Source organism: Lissotriton helveticus, chromosome 2_2, assembly GCF_964261635.1.
Source record: "Lissotriton helveticus chromosome 2_2, aLisHel1.1, whole genome shotgun sequence".
In the NCBI taxonomy this organism is placed as follows: domain Eukaryota; kingdom Metazoa; phylum Chordata; class Amphibia; order Caudata; family Salamandridae; genus Lissotriton; species Lissotriton helveticus.
Window position 1 is genome coordinate 308,814,783 of NC_136060.1, and position 19,063 is coordinate 308,833,845.

The following is a 19,063-nucleotide window of genomic DNA, read 5'->3' on the forward strand; positions in this document are numbered from 1 at the left end:
GCTTCATGGGAGGATATTTTATCCACATTTGGAGAGATAAGTATTTATCACACTCGAGTTGTTTGACTACATATTTTTACAAACTTCAGCATCTTAGTGGAGTGCACAGAACAACTGTCAACTTTATTGCCCAGTATCAAGGGTCAAAAGCAACAGTCTAACAAACTTCGTCAAGTACCATAAAACCTCCTGTGTACCTCAGCCGAATTTGGCAGGATAAAATGTATTACTACTGACGTTTCCTACACGCAACTATTTTTACTTCAGTTATGTTCTGCTCAAAGGATACAGGCAAAATGTGTACTTGACACGGTCTGTGTGCCCGCAAGTAACCACAATGTCTTTTTAGGTCGAAGCCTACCAGACTGCTCAGCTTTATAGTTGCTACAGACTTTTTGGGGACATTCGGAAAGATTTCCTGGGTATGCATTCCACCCCTTCCTTACCATTGGGTTTGTGTTTTATAACTCACATCCTCATAACCACTAACATGGCGGACTATTAAGTAGACTTTTGTTTGTTTGTTTTGATGTCAACATTTTCTTAATCTGTAAAACCAGTCCGGTAAAGTGCTTATCTGTGCAAAAAGGTCATCGGAGCGTATATGTGCCTTGTATAAACCTACTTTCCTTAATCAGGTTACAGAAAAGCAGTGTGAAATTCTTCAAACCAAAAAAATATAAGTAAAAACGTTCTCATTACACCGCCAATAGCTCTAACTTTAACCAATGCGTGACTGATTGCATTGCAACACTTGTTATGGAGTGGGACTGGTCGGCACATATTGCAGTGTCTGGATCGCCAAACATCACTACCCCCAATGTAGCTCTTATGTAGAGAGCCCAAAGTAAGGAAAAAACGATGGCAAAGTGCAACTTTACCTTGAATCGATCAACCATCCAATAATGTTCAGGTTTTACTAAAATATAGCAACCACCTGGACCAACAGGAACCACTCCAAGAAGACTTAAATAAAATCTATTAAAAGTGGTTAACGTAAATACAATTTTTTTATCTTTTGAATAATTGTATTGGTTGCTGTTGAAGATTGAGGGGCGAAGTGTAAAATTTGTTTCCTTTAGAGTCCATGCTGTGCATTTTCAGCACTTTACTGGCTTCATCTGGTGTGTCTTTGAGCCGGATCCGTAGGGGTCTTCAGTTGGACTTCTGACTGATCTGCCCTTGGTACCATCTGTGCCCCTTGAAGCCACCGACTCAGTGCTGACTGTTCCCTGCGCCATCCTCTGCACCGGTTCGCTTCACATGGATACTGATGACGATGCCAAAGGACGACGTGCAGCCCATATCTGGCTATTGAAGGCAGGCTTGCCCCAGACAGTCGTCAATCGCCTCCAGACAACAGATAATCCCCTAGCATCATTGTGGTTCACTATCAACATGCCAAAGTCAGACCTGACTCCTTTGCAGATGCTCCCATTCATCGGAACTGTTCTGGATACGGTACAGTTTTGTGCCTTTTCTCTGGAGCAGAGAGTCCAGGAGATTCAGTCTATGATCTCAGTGTTTCAGCCTCGGTTCTGGATCTTAGTTCACATGGCAATGAGGTTCCTGGAGTTGTTGGCCTCCTGCTGGTCAGTCATACCAGATGGCACATGCAGGCTCTGCAGTGGTATCTCACATCGCACCTTGGTTCGGGAACCTGTTGGATTGTATCCACATTTTGAAGATTGCAAAAGATCTGCAGTAGTGGCTACTTGACCTCTATTTGATCAATGGCGGTCCCTTTTCCTTAGCCCACCCAGAGCTGATGGTGGTCACAAATGCATCACTACTGGGTTGGGGAGGGCTATGGGAGGGGCAGATCCGAAGCCTCTGCTTTTCAATTGAAGTGTCACTTGGGGAATACCCATCGCATCGCATGCGTCGCATCGCATACGTATACGTCGGGTGCTGTCACAACGCACGCGATGTTACGACGCGTGCATTCACTACGCACAACGTTACCTCGTGGGTGCCATCACATCGCGGAGGCTTTTACAACGCAGGGACGGCGGAACACGGCGAGAAACAGGTACGGTGAACTTTAGTGGAGGGGAGGGTTTCAAGGCTTTAGGGTTGGGCCTTAGGGTTAAAAGTCGAATATAGGGGGTGTTTTAGGCTTTCGGATTAGGGCTTCGGGTTAGGAGTTGTATATTGTGCTGTTTTAGGCTTTCGGGTTAGGGCTTAGGGTTAGGAGTTGTATATTGTGCTGTTTTAGCCTTTAGGATTAAGGCTTAGGGTTAGGCGTCGTATGTGGTGCTGTTTTAGGCTTTATGGTTAGGGCTTAGGGTTAATGTTAGTATATGTTACTGTTTTGCCTTTACCGTTTACACTTTAGGGTTGTTAGTGTATAGTACTGTTTAGCATTTACTGTTTACACCTTGGGGTTGAGGGGAAGTGTCAGGGCATTGTACTGTGTTTGGCAGGGCCGAAAGGGAGAATTTTGTGGTGTGATTGAATGCGTGGTCGTAGTGTGCGATCAAAAAGTCTTTTGCATGCGTGTGAATGCGATGGAATGTTTGCGTGGTGAATGCGTGCGATGTAATGGTGTGTGCGATGTTTGGAATGTTATGTTATGTAATGTTATAGCACATTTATAACGCGCCCTGATACTCTCCAATGTCCTGGCAATGCAATGGTGTGCGTTGTGCTTCTTTGCGTTGAATCGTCATACATCCGTGTCACTTTCACATAAAACTGTTGGTGTTGTAAGCTGTTCGCTTGTCATTGAAGGCCTTCCTGTCTGCCATCAGAGGCAGGTGCTCATGAACAACAACAGCACCATGTGGTACTACAACTAGTAGGACAGGTGGGGTCATTGTTCTGTGTCAGGAGGCTCTGTGCCACTGGAAGTGGCTTGATAGCCAAGGAATTTCTCTGGCAGAATATTTAAAAGTTATGACGGACAAACTCAGTTGCCAAGGCTTAGTGGACTAAATGGCTGTTGCACTTGGTGATGGCACAGGGTGTCTTCCAGCAATGAAGCAAACTTGTCTGTAGTTTTGCTGTGTGTTCACTCCTATGCTCGCAAGTCTTGCTTTGAGTACTGTTAATGGCTACTTATCAGCTCTTTCAACTTTTTTGAGGTTGCCAGATGAGTCATATTTACTTAAGATACCTGTTGTGATGAGATATTCCAAAGGTTTTTTATTTCCTCACAAACCCTTAATTAGGCCATAGTGGGACTTAAACCTTTTTCTGACATTAAAGACGGTCTTTCCCATTGTCATTACATCGGCTAGGCGTGTGAGAGGGCTGCATGCTCTTTCTGTTAATCCACCGTATACAAAGTAATTTCCACAAAAGTTGGAGTTGAGGACTCCAGTTTCCTTTCTACTGAAAAAAGTCACTCCATTACATGTTGGACAGGCTATTACCCTTTCAGCATTCTTTGCTCCAACGTATCCTTCTATGAAGGAAGAAAGGCTTCATCCTAAGAGGGCACTAAGCTTTTTTATAATTTGCACCAAAGAACATCGGGTGGATGATCAGCTCTTTGTTTCATTTTCAGGAGCGAAGAAGGAGAAGATAGTGCAAGACTGAGCCATCCCTTGATTAATTGTTCTCTGCATAGAAACCGGTTGCGCATTGGCAAAGAAGCAGCCCCCAGAAGACTTATATGATAATTCCATCAGGTCCAAAACTGTATATATATATAAAAGGGGAAGGGGGAAAAGGGAAAAAGCCTTATATAGACATAATTTCACCGTTACCCATGTACATAAGTGATTATATAAATACATTTAATGAAAAAAAAAGGGCACTCAAACAATTACACTCATGCTATATACTAAAAAAAATTGACGTGTGAAATCAAAAAACAGTGGCAGAGGAAAATATACATACAACAATTAACACAATACACGATCAAATAATAGTGTCATCTCTGATTTAGGCCATGTTAGAGGCGTCAACGGCGTTTCAACCCAAAATTGCTCTAAGGGTCATTATCAGGACAATAGACTTCAAGAGTGAGAAGCGACCACTTATTTAGGTTCTAAAAAAATGAAAACATATACATGGGTTTTAAAGACAATTTAAAAAACAAATTTTTGGGTATTTTTTCAGGCTTTATCGCCACTGAATATCTGCCCAAGAATCCTAGAGCTAGTGAGGTAGTTTTGTAAGTTGTTATAGAAAAAACAGATTAGAACCAATTACCAAAAAGGTTCAACAATGTGCAAAGAGTTAGAAAAGTAAGGCAAAAAATATATTAAAAAAGGAGAGAGAAAAACCTTAAAATGTTCCTGCACGAAATGCTCCTCCCTTATCCGACCAAATTTTGTTAAAAAAGATTTGAAAGGGAGTCCTATAACAAACAGAGAAGGGCAGCCAAATTAAAGTATGCTGCCACATTATCGGTATAGAAAGACAATTCCAGAGTTAATAAGACCAGTCTTCATACCTGTTAGTGTAAGAAAAACAAACTAAATGTAAAATCTTCATTGAAAAGGTCAATCAAATATTCCGGTTGGACAATATAGAGCCAGAGTATATAATTCTTTGTAAAGTCCCCGAGAGGTTAGGTAATTTATTTACTTTAAAAAAGAAAAATAGCAAAACTCAATCCCAAAAATTACTTTGAAGTCTTTCAAGCAGTTCGTGAAGACTACGCAGTCAGAAATTTTAGCTCTTTAAATCAGTAAGATGAAGTATTATTATTTCAACACACCGTGTTAATGTTACCTTCGGATATAAAACACGGAATATCACAACAAAAATCAGGTAGGAAGGAAAACAATCCTCTCGCTATCTCTAATATGCTTTAAATCTCCAACTTGGTCATATAAATGATTAATCTATCCGAATGGATACATAGAAAAAACCTCGCTACAAAGTAGTCCCCCTGTGGTGATTAACACCTCTAAAAGATTGTTTGGCGCGTTGGTAAAAAACGAATCATTTACATCGATAGTCAAAACGCAGCTAAATTGCTGCGAAGCTATACAAAAGTCCCCTGCAAATACTCCCAGCGGAATCAGGAGTCTGTGAGAAAAGTTGCCGAATCTCAGGACTTCAGATATTACACAAAAAATAACCATAAAGACATCGAGGGCACGAGTGAAAACAGAAACGGGAAACCTAACTCTAACCATTCACTTACTTGGTAACCCTCGTGTGCAGTATCCCGTCCAGAATGACGTGAATCATATGCAAGGCTTTTAAGACATGCCATCAAGAACATAGAAAGCCGCCTGATCAAAAAGTCGGACCTTTGACATCAGGCCGATTACCGATCTAAAGGTATGAACTCAAGTTTAAAAATGCAAGTGGCGTTATACGAGGTTTCAAGAACACTCCCCAAAGATAAATCAATATAGCGCTCCTGTAAAGTAATTATTAATAAAACTGTCTCAAAAAGATCATATCGGCCGGATAATGGCGGCCATTTTGGAACAGTTCCAGTAAAAGAAACAGAGAACAGACCCCATCACCAAGATCTATTGTTATCTGCAAGGAGAGACAACAAAAGAAAGGGAAGGGAGAAAGAATTTCAACATACCCAATGACATAATTGTGTGTAGTTCGAAAACAGGTATAATAAATACACTTACTCCATACTAATACAATTTCTTAGTCATGTATACATTATTGGTAATGCAAGCTCCTAACTACGTTAGAGCCAAGCAAAGCCTTTCTTCATGGAGCTATCAACCCAATGAGTAATAAAAAAATATATTTAACATATTTAACAATTTCCTATAATAATTTTACATCACCTAAGCTCCAAAATTACATGTCAAAACAAATTAAACGGGGACCTATATACAGTCACAGTTAAGATCCCGTATAATGAGAACAAATCCTACTCGGCGACAAAGTTATATACAGAGCAGTAGGTGTTTCAACATTCCCAAATTACTGAATCGGTATCTCATAGTTCAATATATTCATTGCTCTAATTGAAGAGTACAACCGTACATTCTTCAAGGCTATTCAGCGACATTGATATATACAAGACAGTAGATGTTTACACATTCCCAAGTTACTGAATCAGTATCTTACAGTTCATAGCTCTAATTGAAGAGTACCGCCGTACATTCTTCAGGGCTATCCAGCGACAATGATATATAAACAACAGTAGATGTTTCAACTTTCCCAAGTTACTGAATCAGTATCATACATTTCAACATATCCATTTCTCTAATTGAAGAGTACAGCTGTACATTCTTCAAGACTATTTAGTCCCTTATTGATGCTATCACAGCGGAACATCCACCAGCATTCCGCTTGCTCAAGCATTCTGGCAATATCACCACCCCTATTTGGACTTTTAATCTGTTCGATTACCTGCCAGCTCAAGTCTGACGGGGTGTGACCATGCCCCAAAAAATGTGACACCAAGGGTGCATGCTCATTTCTACATCAGATGCGACTTTTGTGCTGAGCAGTCAACTTTTCACACGTTGTGTGGTCTGAACGACATAAATGAGACCACACGGACACCAAATCACCTACACCACATTTTGTGAATTGCAGTTAGTGTGGTCACGCAAATCATATTTAATATTACCATGTACAAACTGCTTTGTGTTAGTCGTGGAGTCACACATCAAACAGTTCCCACATTGGTATTGGCCAACAATTTTGTTGACATACAGAGTGCCTGTCCTAAACATTTATCAGGTGCCTTTTTGGGCATTGGTATATGCATACATTTACAAATTACTACTGCCCTAACAGTCAAGTCTGTTGAGAGAGGCATTTTTGATGGCTCGGTCCGGCAGGACATTTTGGTCTGAGGCAGACAAACTCGCTACCTTGGGAGGTTCTGCTATGGTATCCATTCACAAGGTAAGGAATCTGCAATTAGAAGTATCCATCAAAAGAACAAGTTACCTACCTTCAGTACGGCTCTTTCTGGTGGATACTTTATTGACCCTAGATGCCTAACTGACCCTCCCAACTCCCTGTTAAATGTACTGGACTCTTTTTTCCCATCTAAAAAGGTCAAACTGTAGAGATCTGCACACTGGTCATGCCAATCTGCCAATGGGCTCTACCTCTGAGCCTAGAGCTGATATCAACGCATATGGGTGGCATTTTTATTCTGCTCTGCCCGTTAATTCAGGAGCAGAACAATGTTGGAGCAGGGCAGCGCAACTCCATTTATTGTTTGTCCCGGAGTACTGCGTTGAAGTTTCTGGATGCTTCTGATGCCTGGGAATATACACAAGGTGAGAAATCTGCTGCTCAATAAGAATGTGCATTAGAAGTATCAAAAGGTAAGTAGCTTGTTCTTCTCTTACAGTCGAATTCAGCCTGTTATTATTCAGTAAGATGTTGATTGTCAGTGTTATTGCAGAATTATATATAGCTTTTTCTTTATGATTTTTTTTTCTTTTAATTACTTTTTAGTTGATTTGGAGCATATGCGCACAGTGAAATTCGAGAAACACCAGCGGTTTTGCCAAGAACACAACCTTAATGGCCATATTGTGTCTGCAAAGAGCGGAGATTCTGTGAGTAACTGGAAAGTTCATATTAACATGGAAATTCGTTTTCTATTAAAACCAGTTCTCAAAAAGCATCTTCTGCTTCGCTATATTCGACCTAAAAATGCAGTATTAAAAAGTCTTCCCATATGATTATCTCTGAGAAGTCAAGAGTAAGTAATGTTTACAAAGTGAATAACTCAAAAAGTGTGAGTTTTTCCATTTTTCCCCTAGCAAACAAACATAAATATTTGACGAGAAGCTTCTGTACAGTCGTTACATATATACTTTTTTCCTCAGACAGCAGCATAGCATCTTTGTATTAGTATTTCACTTGCGGACTGAATGCTGTAATAGGATGTGCTTTGTATTGTTTTTCGTTTGATTCTTACTAAATAATTCTTTTATTGTGGAGATTTTTACAAGCTTGTATACGGTATTTGCCCTGCGGGTTCAAATTGTTCACGTTACTTCTACCTCCATTTCACAGTGTTTTGCCAGCATCTTTCCGTATAGATGCTTATTGATGAAAATGTCTTTAATGAAATGAGTCCTAGAAAAGATGGCCAGCAGTCGCTGCCCTTCTTTATCCTAAAGGAAAACGAATAGTTATCTTTCTATTTATTCTTACACTTTTAGCCAGCCCTGTTCTCTAATCCCGGTTGTGGTTGGAATTACTGAAGACTGGTTGAAGGATCAGACATTGCTTCTCAGAGATCTTTTACACGTGATGCGCAGTATGGGCCAAAAACACGTGTAACATTTCATTTAGTGGTTCTGTGCAGTACTTCATTGCTCAAGATCCTGATGCTTTGAGGGTTTGGTGGGAATTGTGATTAAGAATTCCGCCGTGGTCGGAAAGGCACCTTTCTCTTTGATCAGATGGGGCCACAGTCTCAATCTGGGATGAAATAGATTACATGGATTGCGTTAAAAGCGAATACAACGTAGGTTAAAAGCAAATGAAACGTAGTGAATCTTAGGGATTGCTCCATAATAAAAGGGACTAATTAGGTGTATTGTGCAAAAACATGTTCTGAACTAGGGCTAAAGCCTCGCTTATTTTTATGGAAGGAACATTGCTACTTTTATCCTGTTGCCTTTGTTCACTTAGGTTTATCATTCATAAAATACTCGCCATACAGTCACTTATAAATTGATGCCATGAGTAAGAATCGTGTTGTTTTCAACACGTTTTATTTACATTGGTTGCATTGTTTTTTAAAAGCATAACTGGTCTCTTTAATACACACAGGCTACTTTACAAAACAAAACAGGGTTCCCATGTGGGTATGCAAATGCAAGGGCTGAGGTCTGCTGTCCCTTGCTGCTATCCCTTCTTGCTTTTGCAACCAATCGTGGGGTTGAAAACTGTGACCTATCTAATTAGTATCCAATAGTCAGACCGTTTTACGATCCTGTGAATGTAGTTTGCCATTCCACCTTTTAATACTTAGTTTGCGTCACAAATTACGTCGTTCTCAATTGCAAACCACACTATGGGTGGAGAGTGCTGAGCTGTCTAACATTATAGAACCTTTTATGGTGAATAGTGAGTGATATGACTGTTTTGGGTGACTTCAATTTCACCTTGAAGACAGCATCAACAGAGACCCAGTTGCACTGATTAAGACCCATGCTCGTCTGTAGCTGACTCAGTTAGTCACGGTACCCACTCACGCTGCAGGAAACACCCTGGACGGTATCTTTTCTATTGACTCTCGGATGTCTTTTCAGACTGTGCTTACCCTCAGTTGCTCTGACCATGGAGGGTTTCTTTTTTCTTGCGCTCCCTTCACCATCTGGAAGATGTCTGCACCCCAACAAAAAAATTTGACTGAATCCCTGGCCACCACATTAAGTGACGTACCCTTTGACACGCAGGACGACATGGACAAGAGTGAAGCAGACTTTGCAGCTTGACTGGGTGTGGCCACTGACATAGTAGCTCCCGCACGAGATATCAGGCTGAGCAGGTGTCCGCCATCAGTCCCCTAGTTTGATGATTGGCTGAAGGCTCTTAGGCAGGCTTGTTGCCTTCATGAGCGAACGTGGAGGAAGAATTATGATCGAGAAAAAGATGCCCACAAGCTTATGGTTAGGCCATATAAACGTGCTTTAACAGAATAAAAAACCTTATTATTGAGTGCTGCTCGTAGGAGGGACTGGTGTTGTTTTGGCCGCATTTTCACTACTGTGGGACTACAAGGACCAGGAGCAGCGGGCTCTAGCACATCTGTGCCGCCACGCCCACAGCCCACAGCGCTATTAAACTCCTTGCGGCCCCCGCTTCGTGGGTGCCGCTCGTAGGAGGGGCTGGTGTTGTTATGGCCGCATTTTCACTACTGTGGGACTACAAAGACCAGGAGCAGCGGGCTCTAGCACACCTGTGCCGCCACGCCCCCTGCCCACAGCGCTACTAATCTCCTCGTGGTCCCCGCTTCGCAAGAGCTGCTCATAGGAGGGACTGGTGTTGTTTTGGCCGCATTTTCACTACTGTGGGACTACAAGAACCAGGAGCAGTGGGCTCTAGCACACCTGTGCCGCCACACCCCTAGCCCACAGCGCTACTAAACTCCTCGCGGCCCCCACTTCGCGGGTGCCACTCGTAGGAGGGACTGATGTTGTTTTGGCTGCATTTTCACTACTGTGGGACTACAAGGACCAGGAGCAGCGGGCTCTAGCACATCTGTGCCGCCACACCCCCAGCCCACAGCGCTACTAATCTCCGCGCGGTACCCACTGCGCGGGACGCGCGGGGGCGCATGCCGGGCCAAGCCCAGGCCAAGGGCGGGCCCGTTTCAGCCTGTTCGAGACCGAGAGAGGCTGGGCTGGGCCCTCCCTGTATGACCCTTAACATCAATGGTCATCTCATCCCCCTAGTAAGTGAACATTTGATTAGTATTTGGTTATACTCTGCTTTTTATTAAATTGATCTAAGGAATGGCAAGTCGCGAGGGACGAGGGAGGAAAGCAGCCGGAGCTGGCTACGTCGCGGGAACTCTCGACCAGTTTATTACGAGGGCTACATCTGTGTTAGCCCATGAAATAGCCATCACTGAGCGCAGACTCTCTATGGACCCTGCATTCTCTAAACGGTCATCACTGGGGGGGGATAATGAATACTTGTTCACCAGAGACAAACCCCCAGCCCCTCCCTCCTCTTGGTTTCCAGATGCTGAGTCCAAGTTTGCAGCAAGCTGAAACTCCAGCCATTATTGATCGAGACCCGTTGCACCCTATGCTATTACCAAGCGACGCATTGCTTAACTCACCTAAAAACATAATCACGTGTGTCGCAGAGGTTCATAAAGACCCCATAAAATCTAAGGAACATGTACAGGGGGCTATTTTAAAGAGGAAACGAGGAGAAACACAACAGAAGGGGAAGAACCCCAAGGTCTCCAAGCTAAGTAAACCGGGAGAGAGCCCAAAGGCAGACCCCCCCCAAACACTGAGGTCCCCCACCAAACGTTGCCTGTAGTAAATGGAGTGAGCACGGCTGAAACTGCTACTGGACTGCCACAGACTGATGATGAATACTGGTCATAAATAGGGGCTCTTATTACACTGTCTCTCGAGCCCTTATTAACAAGCCTTTTGTTAATCGAGAATAGACTCGAGAAAATTGAATCCTTATTAATTTCTACTGTGGGAGGTACGAAGAATAAAATAATGGGTTGTGGCCATGGTAAAGATTCGGTGAAGGAGGGAGGAGGGGAGCTTGCGGCATGTCCAGGTACTAATGTAACAACAACTGTGAGGCCAGTAGCCTGACTAAAGGATTCCAATAAGCTAAGGCCTGAACATCCAGTGGAGGAACTATAATGTCTGTAGAGACACAGGGTGATAGTCGCAAGACCCATGGAGAATTACAGGGCCGATCCCAGATAGCTGGCCTAGTTCCAAGGAGGAATCTATTGGAAACTAGGTGAAAAATGCTCACCACCATCTGGACCTCCCCCCTGAGTGCTCGCCCAAAGTTGCTGTTCTGATTGGTGTCCCAGAACTGCAACATGGGCAAATGGAAACTTATGAGAAATTAAAAAATAAGACAATACACTGGTTAAATAGCAGTAGACCACCCCCGTGAGGTACAGTCCAAAATGTTATTTGTGAGAAGGGTGAGGTTGGGTAGGGGGCGTGGTCTGGCTATGCAGGAGATGGCCGCCTGAGAGAAGAGCTCTGCCATGGGACGGACCCTTGAAGGGATATTCCCACTTACCTATGCAGTCGAAGTCTTCTTTTCGAATGCCGCTGTACAGTACCATAAAGCCAAACGAATACCTCGTGGTGTCAGTCTATCTATTAAACCATTATTATTCAGGTTTCACTTAAACTCTGTGTTCATGGATAAGTGGTATTATATACTTAATAAATGTTCCCTCGATCTCATTTTATTAATTATAGAGGAATTATCCAAAACCATAAGAGAACTGGAAGAGGAGATTTACGTTTTGAAAAGTGAGTTGGAAATGAGATTAGAATTTAATGCATGAAAGCTTCAACTTGAGGTTCTCAACCAAAAACTTGAGAAATATGAAAAGGTACTTCAAGAAGGGAAACTGAGGAAGTATAAACGCGATACCATTGACTATAAACTGAACGAGGTTTATACATGGGCAGAGATTTATTCAAAAAGACGATTTGATAACCGTAAGCCTAAATCAGCACCAAGTTCATCTGATGAGAGTGTAGTATCAGATAAAGATACAACCATGAATCGTACCCCAGCTCAGGTTATTATGGAGAAACAACTTGCTGGTCCTTTAACTAGGACCATTGAGACAGATCACTCCACAGCATCTGTGTCTTTTTTGGCCCAGGTCCCAGGTCTGGACAATCCTCCAACAGGACAGCAACCAAGTGTGGTAGTAATTACAGAAAAAGAAGGCGAGGACAAGGACAAGTCAGGCAGAAGTCTACGCAGCGGCAGAACTGTAACCTAGTAATGAATAGCTCATCTAAAAATCTTGATGCTCAACAAATAGCTGTTTTATCTAGAGACATGTCGTTTGTCCCGACAAGCACCACCACTTTTTTGCAAGTGCAGGATGAGTTTTACCGGTTTATGAGACTGTTAAAATTACGACACTTTTTCACCAACGTGGCCCCCGAAATGCCTCTTCAATCCCCACGATCTGAGCAAACCTTCAAACCCAAGAGTACATTCGTACCCCCAGTATCTCACAAAATGTTGGATACATTTGAAGCTTTGGTGCACAAGGATATTGAACAGTTACCTTTCCTGACCAAGAAACATGATAATTTGACTAAGTTTGAGCGAAGAACAATCAAAGCATTAGCAAATGACCCCTCATTGATGATGCAACCGGCAGACAAGGGCGGTGCCCATGTTGTTATGGACACGACATATTATGATCTGAAGGTCAATGAACACATCAATGACACTAGCACATACATGTTGTTGACTTATGACCCCACCACACAATTGCAAGACATGTTACATCAACTACTGTTAGAAGCTCTAAATAATGATTGGATCACAGACCAAACTATGGCTTTTCTAACAACACAGAATCCCCAGCGGCCCAGACTATATATGATACCCAAGATGCATAAGGATGCCAACAACCCACCATTCAGGCCGATAGTCTCGGGCTGTGGTTCTATTTTTGACCCAATAGGAAAGTTTTTGGATTTTTATCTGCAGAAGTTTGTATAACACTGGCGTACGTATCTTTATACGCATCTTTATGCAGAAATTATCATCTCTCACAGCTGAAGCAGATACATCTGTAATTTTATGTACAATAGACGTAACAGCACTTTACACGTCAATTCCCCATGCTGCAGGCCTGGAAGCAGTAGAGTGGGCATTATTACAATCATCGGATATCTCCATGGAAAAAGTATTTTTGTTACAGTTGCTAAAATTCTGCTTGCACAAGAGCTATTTCGAATGGGACCAACATTTTTATACGCAACTTACTGGAACCTCCATGGGTTTTTCGGGGGCTCCAGCGTATGCTAATATTTACATGGTGCAGTATGAATCAGACCACATTATTTCGAATACAGAATGGTGGAACAACATATTGATGTACTGTCGATTCATCGATGACATTTTTCTGATATGGAAGGCATCTGAACAATAGTGACTTTGATTAATCAATTGAACAATTTAAATCCTCCTATCCGATTGACATTCAACATTCACAAGGATACCATACATTACCTGGATGTACAGATAGAGAAGTTTCCAAATAACCAATTTCGAACTTCAGTCTACACAAAACCGACTGATCGGAACAGTACGTTGCTGTACTCTAGTTTTCACCCTAAAGGTCTTATACGCAACTTACCTTACTTGCAGTTCATCAGAGTACGGAGAATTTGTTCTGACCCATTTGAGAGTAACATTAAACTAGAGCAGCAAGCTCAGAGATTCCATGAAAGGGGTTATCCAACCCAGATTATTGAGCAATGCCGGAGGAAGGCATTAGATAAAACAAGAGATCAGTTGCTCCAGAAAAAAGCTGTGGATACCAAAACACGTCTAGTTTTTGTGTCTAGGTATTCAACGGTTTCACAAGCAGTAAAATACATTATTTCTAAACGGTGGGATTTACTACAGCATGAGTTAGACTTTAGAGGTATATACTCTTGAGAGACCCCTTTTTGCTTACACTAAGGGTAGAAATTTGCAGACACTTCTATCTAGGCAGATACAGAGCGACAGACAGCAGGAGTACCTAGGTACAACACGATGCAATAGTTGTACGCACTGCAACAATGTGACAGTCGGAAACTCTTTGACACACCCATTGTCAGGCCAAAAGATAAAACTTAGACACACTAGTGATTGTAACTCAGTAAATATCATTTATTGTATAAAATGCCCCTGCGGTAAAGCGTATGTTGGCAAAACAACAAGGAAACTGAGAGTTAGAATCACTGAACATAAGAGCAGGATTCGCACTAGGAATTCTACATCCAGTTTAGCGGTTCACTGGGAAGAAGCAAAACATTCCATTTCCCAATTACGGGTCCAAGTAGTAGAGCAAATTCATTGCAAACCAGGAATAAATGTGGATAGGATTTTGTTACAACGAGAACTACACTGGATTCAAACTTTGGGTACTATGCAGCCAACCGGTCTTAAGGACCGTTTTGACATGAGTTGCTTTTTATAAAGGTTGTCAGATGTATCATTATGATCATGTTGAGCATGTATATCAAATATCGAAATCTTTTGTTGGTTTCAGCTCACCATTTATTTTATAGTTTAGTAACTTTGACACTATTCTGTTGTGACTGTACCGTTTTCAGCATGAATGTTATCTAGAGACTACCTTGTACATGAACAAGGACATGTGAACCTGTGGGCTTTTTTGATACTGCACACAAGAACCGTTGTACTAAACATTGAAACAGTGTGTACCGTATAGTGTTTTTTGATCACTTGGGATATTCTATTCAACCGTTTTTTTCCTTCTTTTTTTTACATTTACTCTTTTCTTATCTTTTAAGTCTTATTATACTCCATTAACATCCTACTTAATAGTTACTCATTCTTTTCCTTCACACGTGTATTGTTTCGTGATCTTGAACTTCACATACTCTTTTTTACATCAGGTTTTATCACGACCATTTTCTCATCGTATTTTGCGAAGTGGGATCCTGCCCCGCATTCTCTGCAGACATCAGGGGTTGACCTTTTTGATCGTTTTCTGGCGTTTATTGCTATATGTAACCCTTTATGGGTTTTGTGCATATTGTCATTACTTTTTTGAGAGACATCAGCTCTAGTAACATTAATTAGTGATATTATTATTATTATCGTTTTTTTCTTAGGATGATTGTCTATCTAGTCTAGTATAGGGTTGATGTTCATCACCCTTTTGAAGCAATGCTGATCATAGCGATGTGTGCTTGTATATTTTGTATTTTGACAGGGTGGTTTGCATTGCCACATTCTTTTCGAGGACATTTTCTTTGAGGTAATCCTTTAGCGTAATTACTTGACGGCTCTATAGGTATTGATCCGTAAACCCACTTTATACATCGGGCTCTACAAAATTTAGGTTAGATTTAAATACCCCGTTCCAAGATGGCGGCTCCCCCAGAGCTTGACATAGCACTAAGTTGTCCCTTTTCCATTTTGATTACAGCAGCATAACTAACGGTTAGGCGCGTTACTCGGGTGCACATGATGTATCGTACATAGTTATTAGCAGAAAACGGTGGTAGATTCTTTTCTCCCATTACTCAGACTGGTGAGTACCCGACAGCAGTGTATTAAGATTGTTCATTTATTTTGAGTATGAGAGATACAGTACATATGATCTATCTTTTTACAGATCGTCACATCCAGCGAGCAAGCATAGCGTGGGAGTACACATTGGGAAATCGTGTTGATACTTGCCCGGCGTTTTCCGCGCCGGTAAGTGAACACAGCAAGATCATACGTTTTGTGTACTGGGTAGCATTGGAACATTGTCATTCAGTTTATGTCTCACTTTATTGTCATTTAGCACTCTACGAGGTACATTGGTCCCTATCGCGTATAGACATCGCGCTGCACAGAGTGAGCATTTAACAACACTTCAGCTATTCTCCTTTACCAGGTAGGCCACAGTGTTGGCGTTTGAGTCACTATTTATACATTAGAACGTTACACAACCTCCTTGGTATTTACAAGTTACTTGTTTGTTTTAGTTGGCGAGCAGAAGGATTCAGCCAGGTCCCCCTACCTTCAGCTTGCATATTTACTCTTTCTTTTTCATTAGCTTTTCTTCTCATTTTTTCTTCTAAACTTTCCCACTCTGGTGAGGGCCACTTTGTGTGAATTCATTCTTTTTAGTATATCTTTTTAGTATTTTGAATTACTCTTTTGAATTCTTTGAATGTTTTTTCATCATTAACTTACCATAATATTTATCACACTGTGGATCATGTAGCACATGTACTAATAGATCTGGTGACTTGTGAATCTATAGCACATTATGACCCGCCTAAGTATTGGTTATCTTTCACAGTATTAGGCATTTGTAGTAAGTAGCCAGTATCTATATTGTTAATCCTGAATCGTCGTTTTTTGCTTTTACAGATTTCCCCTGAGGAAGGGACATCAATGTCCCGAAATGCATCGGGCATATCATAAAATGTTTTGTTATCAATTTAATTAATGAAAGATTATATCTCTTTGTTTAGTAGTATGTAATGCGTTACATGATTTCAATGGACCAGTGATATATATATATTTTGTCTTTGAATCATGAAATATTGAAATGCATTTAGCGATTGTTATAATCATTGAAAAGATATCAAATACTTAAAAGTATAACTGAATAACAAGTTGTTTGCAACATTGTTTTACATGTAATGTTTTTTATATTATCCTGATGATCTGAATAGAGAGTCCCCACGGACTACATATGCACAGTGCGCGGCGTGTTCTGCCATCCTTGGTGGTTTTTTCATTTCATGTATTTTGCACTTGACAGACAGCAAGTGTTACGCGGCAGCACCATTGTTATAAATTTGTTTATATCTGTTAGACCTGTTCATTATCAAGTAGAATAGGGAGTGCGCTTCCAACCCTCCTCATTCATAGTTTGCTGCCGCTGGAAGACATACAGAGGGTCCCGGTGGCTTTCATTTGAGACGAGACGGCGCATTTCCGCGTTCCCGACTGCCGGTGAGGTGCTTGCCCCACTTTGTCCTGTTGCCACACTCCGGGGGCTACGTGTCGCCTTGGGCCGCGCCTCTTCACTACACAAGGCCGTGCCTCCTCAAATATTGCGCATGCCCCGGAGTAACAACGCCTCCTCCTACTGCTGTGGAGAAAGGTGTCTCCTGACATTGCCGGCAATGTTTTTTTCCTCTCTGAAGTGAAAACGAAACAGTACACTTCAGACTATTCTAACACACAGCGCTTTCTATTTGTGACGCAACTCTACAGCCTTACTTCACTCCCTGTTTCAAGGGCTGTGTCTTCTGTTCCCAGTAACTTTGAATTATTCCAGCACAAATTAATTTTTGGGGAGCACAATTGTATTATAATTATTGTTTTTTCCTTGGCAAAGACACTTTCCTCATTGTACTGACGTCGAGTAGGCACTTACATTGCTTCCACAGGGCCAACTGTTTTACCACGTTCTTAGATGCTATGTCTTTCTCCTCCAAGGAATTTGTCTTGTTGCTACACAGCATGGCCATGAGAATTTCCTCATGATGGTGACACATGAAATTACATCGCGGGAATGTCTTTATTACTTACTTCGGCCAGTTTTTTTTTCCTGCAGTGTATTTAATTATTATGTCCTTCACTCCAATTGCACTATATTTGTCTACTCATAATGGGGTCATGAGAGATAAGTACCGTTCATACAGGTGCTGTTCTCTCCTCATTTTTTTTGTTTGAATATTTTTATTGCCTTTTTAGTTGTTTAGCATCATTACACCTAAGGATAAATAACCAAGCCGTAGTACAGGATATTCGTTACATGTCGCATCAGTTGTACATATACATGAATGAACATGACTGAGAGGAGCGAAAATAAAAGCAAATTATTTAGAACAGCATGTCAGGATAATTGGCTACAGTTATGCTGGTAAGAGAATATAGAGCAACAGTGGCAGTTCACAGAATAATCTGTTTCCTCATATCACACCAGTGAGTTGTTCAGTTTGGGGCACGTGCTATGCTATGTCAACAGATCAAGGCAAATCAAGTGCGTCAGCAATGCAATATATATTCAGATCTTTTATTCAAAACGAGAAACTGTGAATAACAACCTGAGAGTGCAGGAACGAGAGACTGGGTGGTGTCAGACGATGACTGTGTGTGTACGTGTGCTGCCCACGGGACAGGTAGGGGGCAGGCATGTGTGGTACTGTGTCAGTAGTGGGGGCCGCTCAGCACGACTAGCAAATATATGCAACCGGAGAGGGTGGGGTGAGGGGGGGGGGGAGAATCCGGCCGTTACAACACCCAATATGTTATGAGGATCTAAATAATGCCCCTCTGCAGGCATACCTGGTGGTAAGCAGCCAAGGCATTATCCCAGTCCTGCGCTATGGGATACATGCGGAGTCCCGCCGTCTCCTCTCTGTGTAGTGCTACACTTTCCGCCCTTGCCCAATTGTCGAACGAGTTACGCCAGTGTATCGCCTGGGGGGATGCACTATTCTTCCAGCGCTTGGTGATGAGGCGTTTCGCAGTTATCAGCCCCAGGTCCCAAAACCTCGCCTGGATCTTCGTCTGTTTCGTCCGCTTAAATAAGCCCAATAGGCAAACTTCCCATGTGTGTGGCAAGCTACCTCCTGTCGCTGCTGCCAAAGTGGCTGACACTGTGGTCCAGTAATTATGTAGAGAAGGGCATGTCCAGAGTGTGTGCAGGAGTTGTGCGTCTACAAGTCCGCATCTGGGGCACGCCGATGAGTCAAGACCAAAGTAGCGGTTGAGTTTATCTGGAGATAAATACGCACGGTGCACAATATAGTAATGTATGATCTTAAAACGAGAATTGCGCGGAACATTCTTCGCCCCAGCTAGCACCTGCGCCTATTCTCTATCAGTCCAGCCCTGGCCTCTATCTACTGTCCATTTGTCTCGCAGTCGCTGTGATGAAAATTGCGCGTGCAAGTGTAATGCCTGG

The 19,063-nt window shown here is 42.1% G+C and overlaps 1 protein-coding gene across 1 annotated transcript in view; it reads left to right on the forward strand.

Annotated features, from left to right (window-relative positions):
- The window catches only part of RAB28 (RAB28, member RAS oncogene family), a 671,449-nt gene that overhangs the window by 561,685 nt on the left and 90,701 nt on the right, over window positions 1-19,063 (forward strand). The window contains exon 5 of the mRNA XM_078678464.1: window positions 7,360-7,463. Coding sequence (XP_078534590.1) covers window positions 7,360-7,463 — 104 coding nt within the window. The remainder of the gene's footprint in view (window positions 1-7,359; window positions 7,464-19,063) is intronic.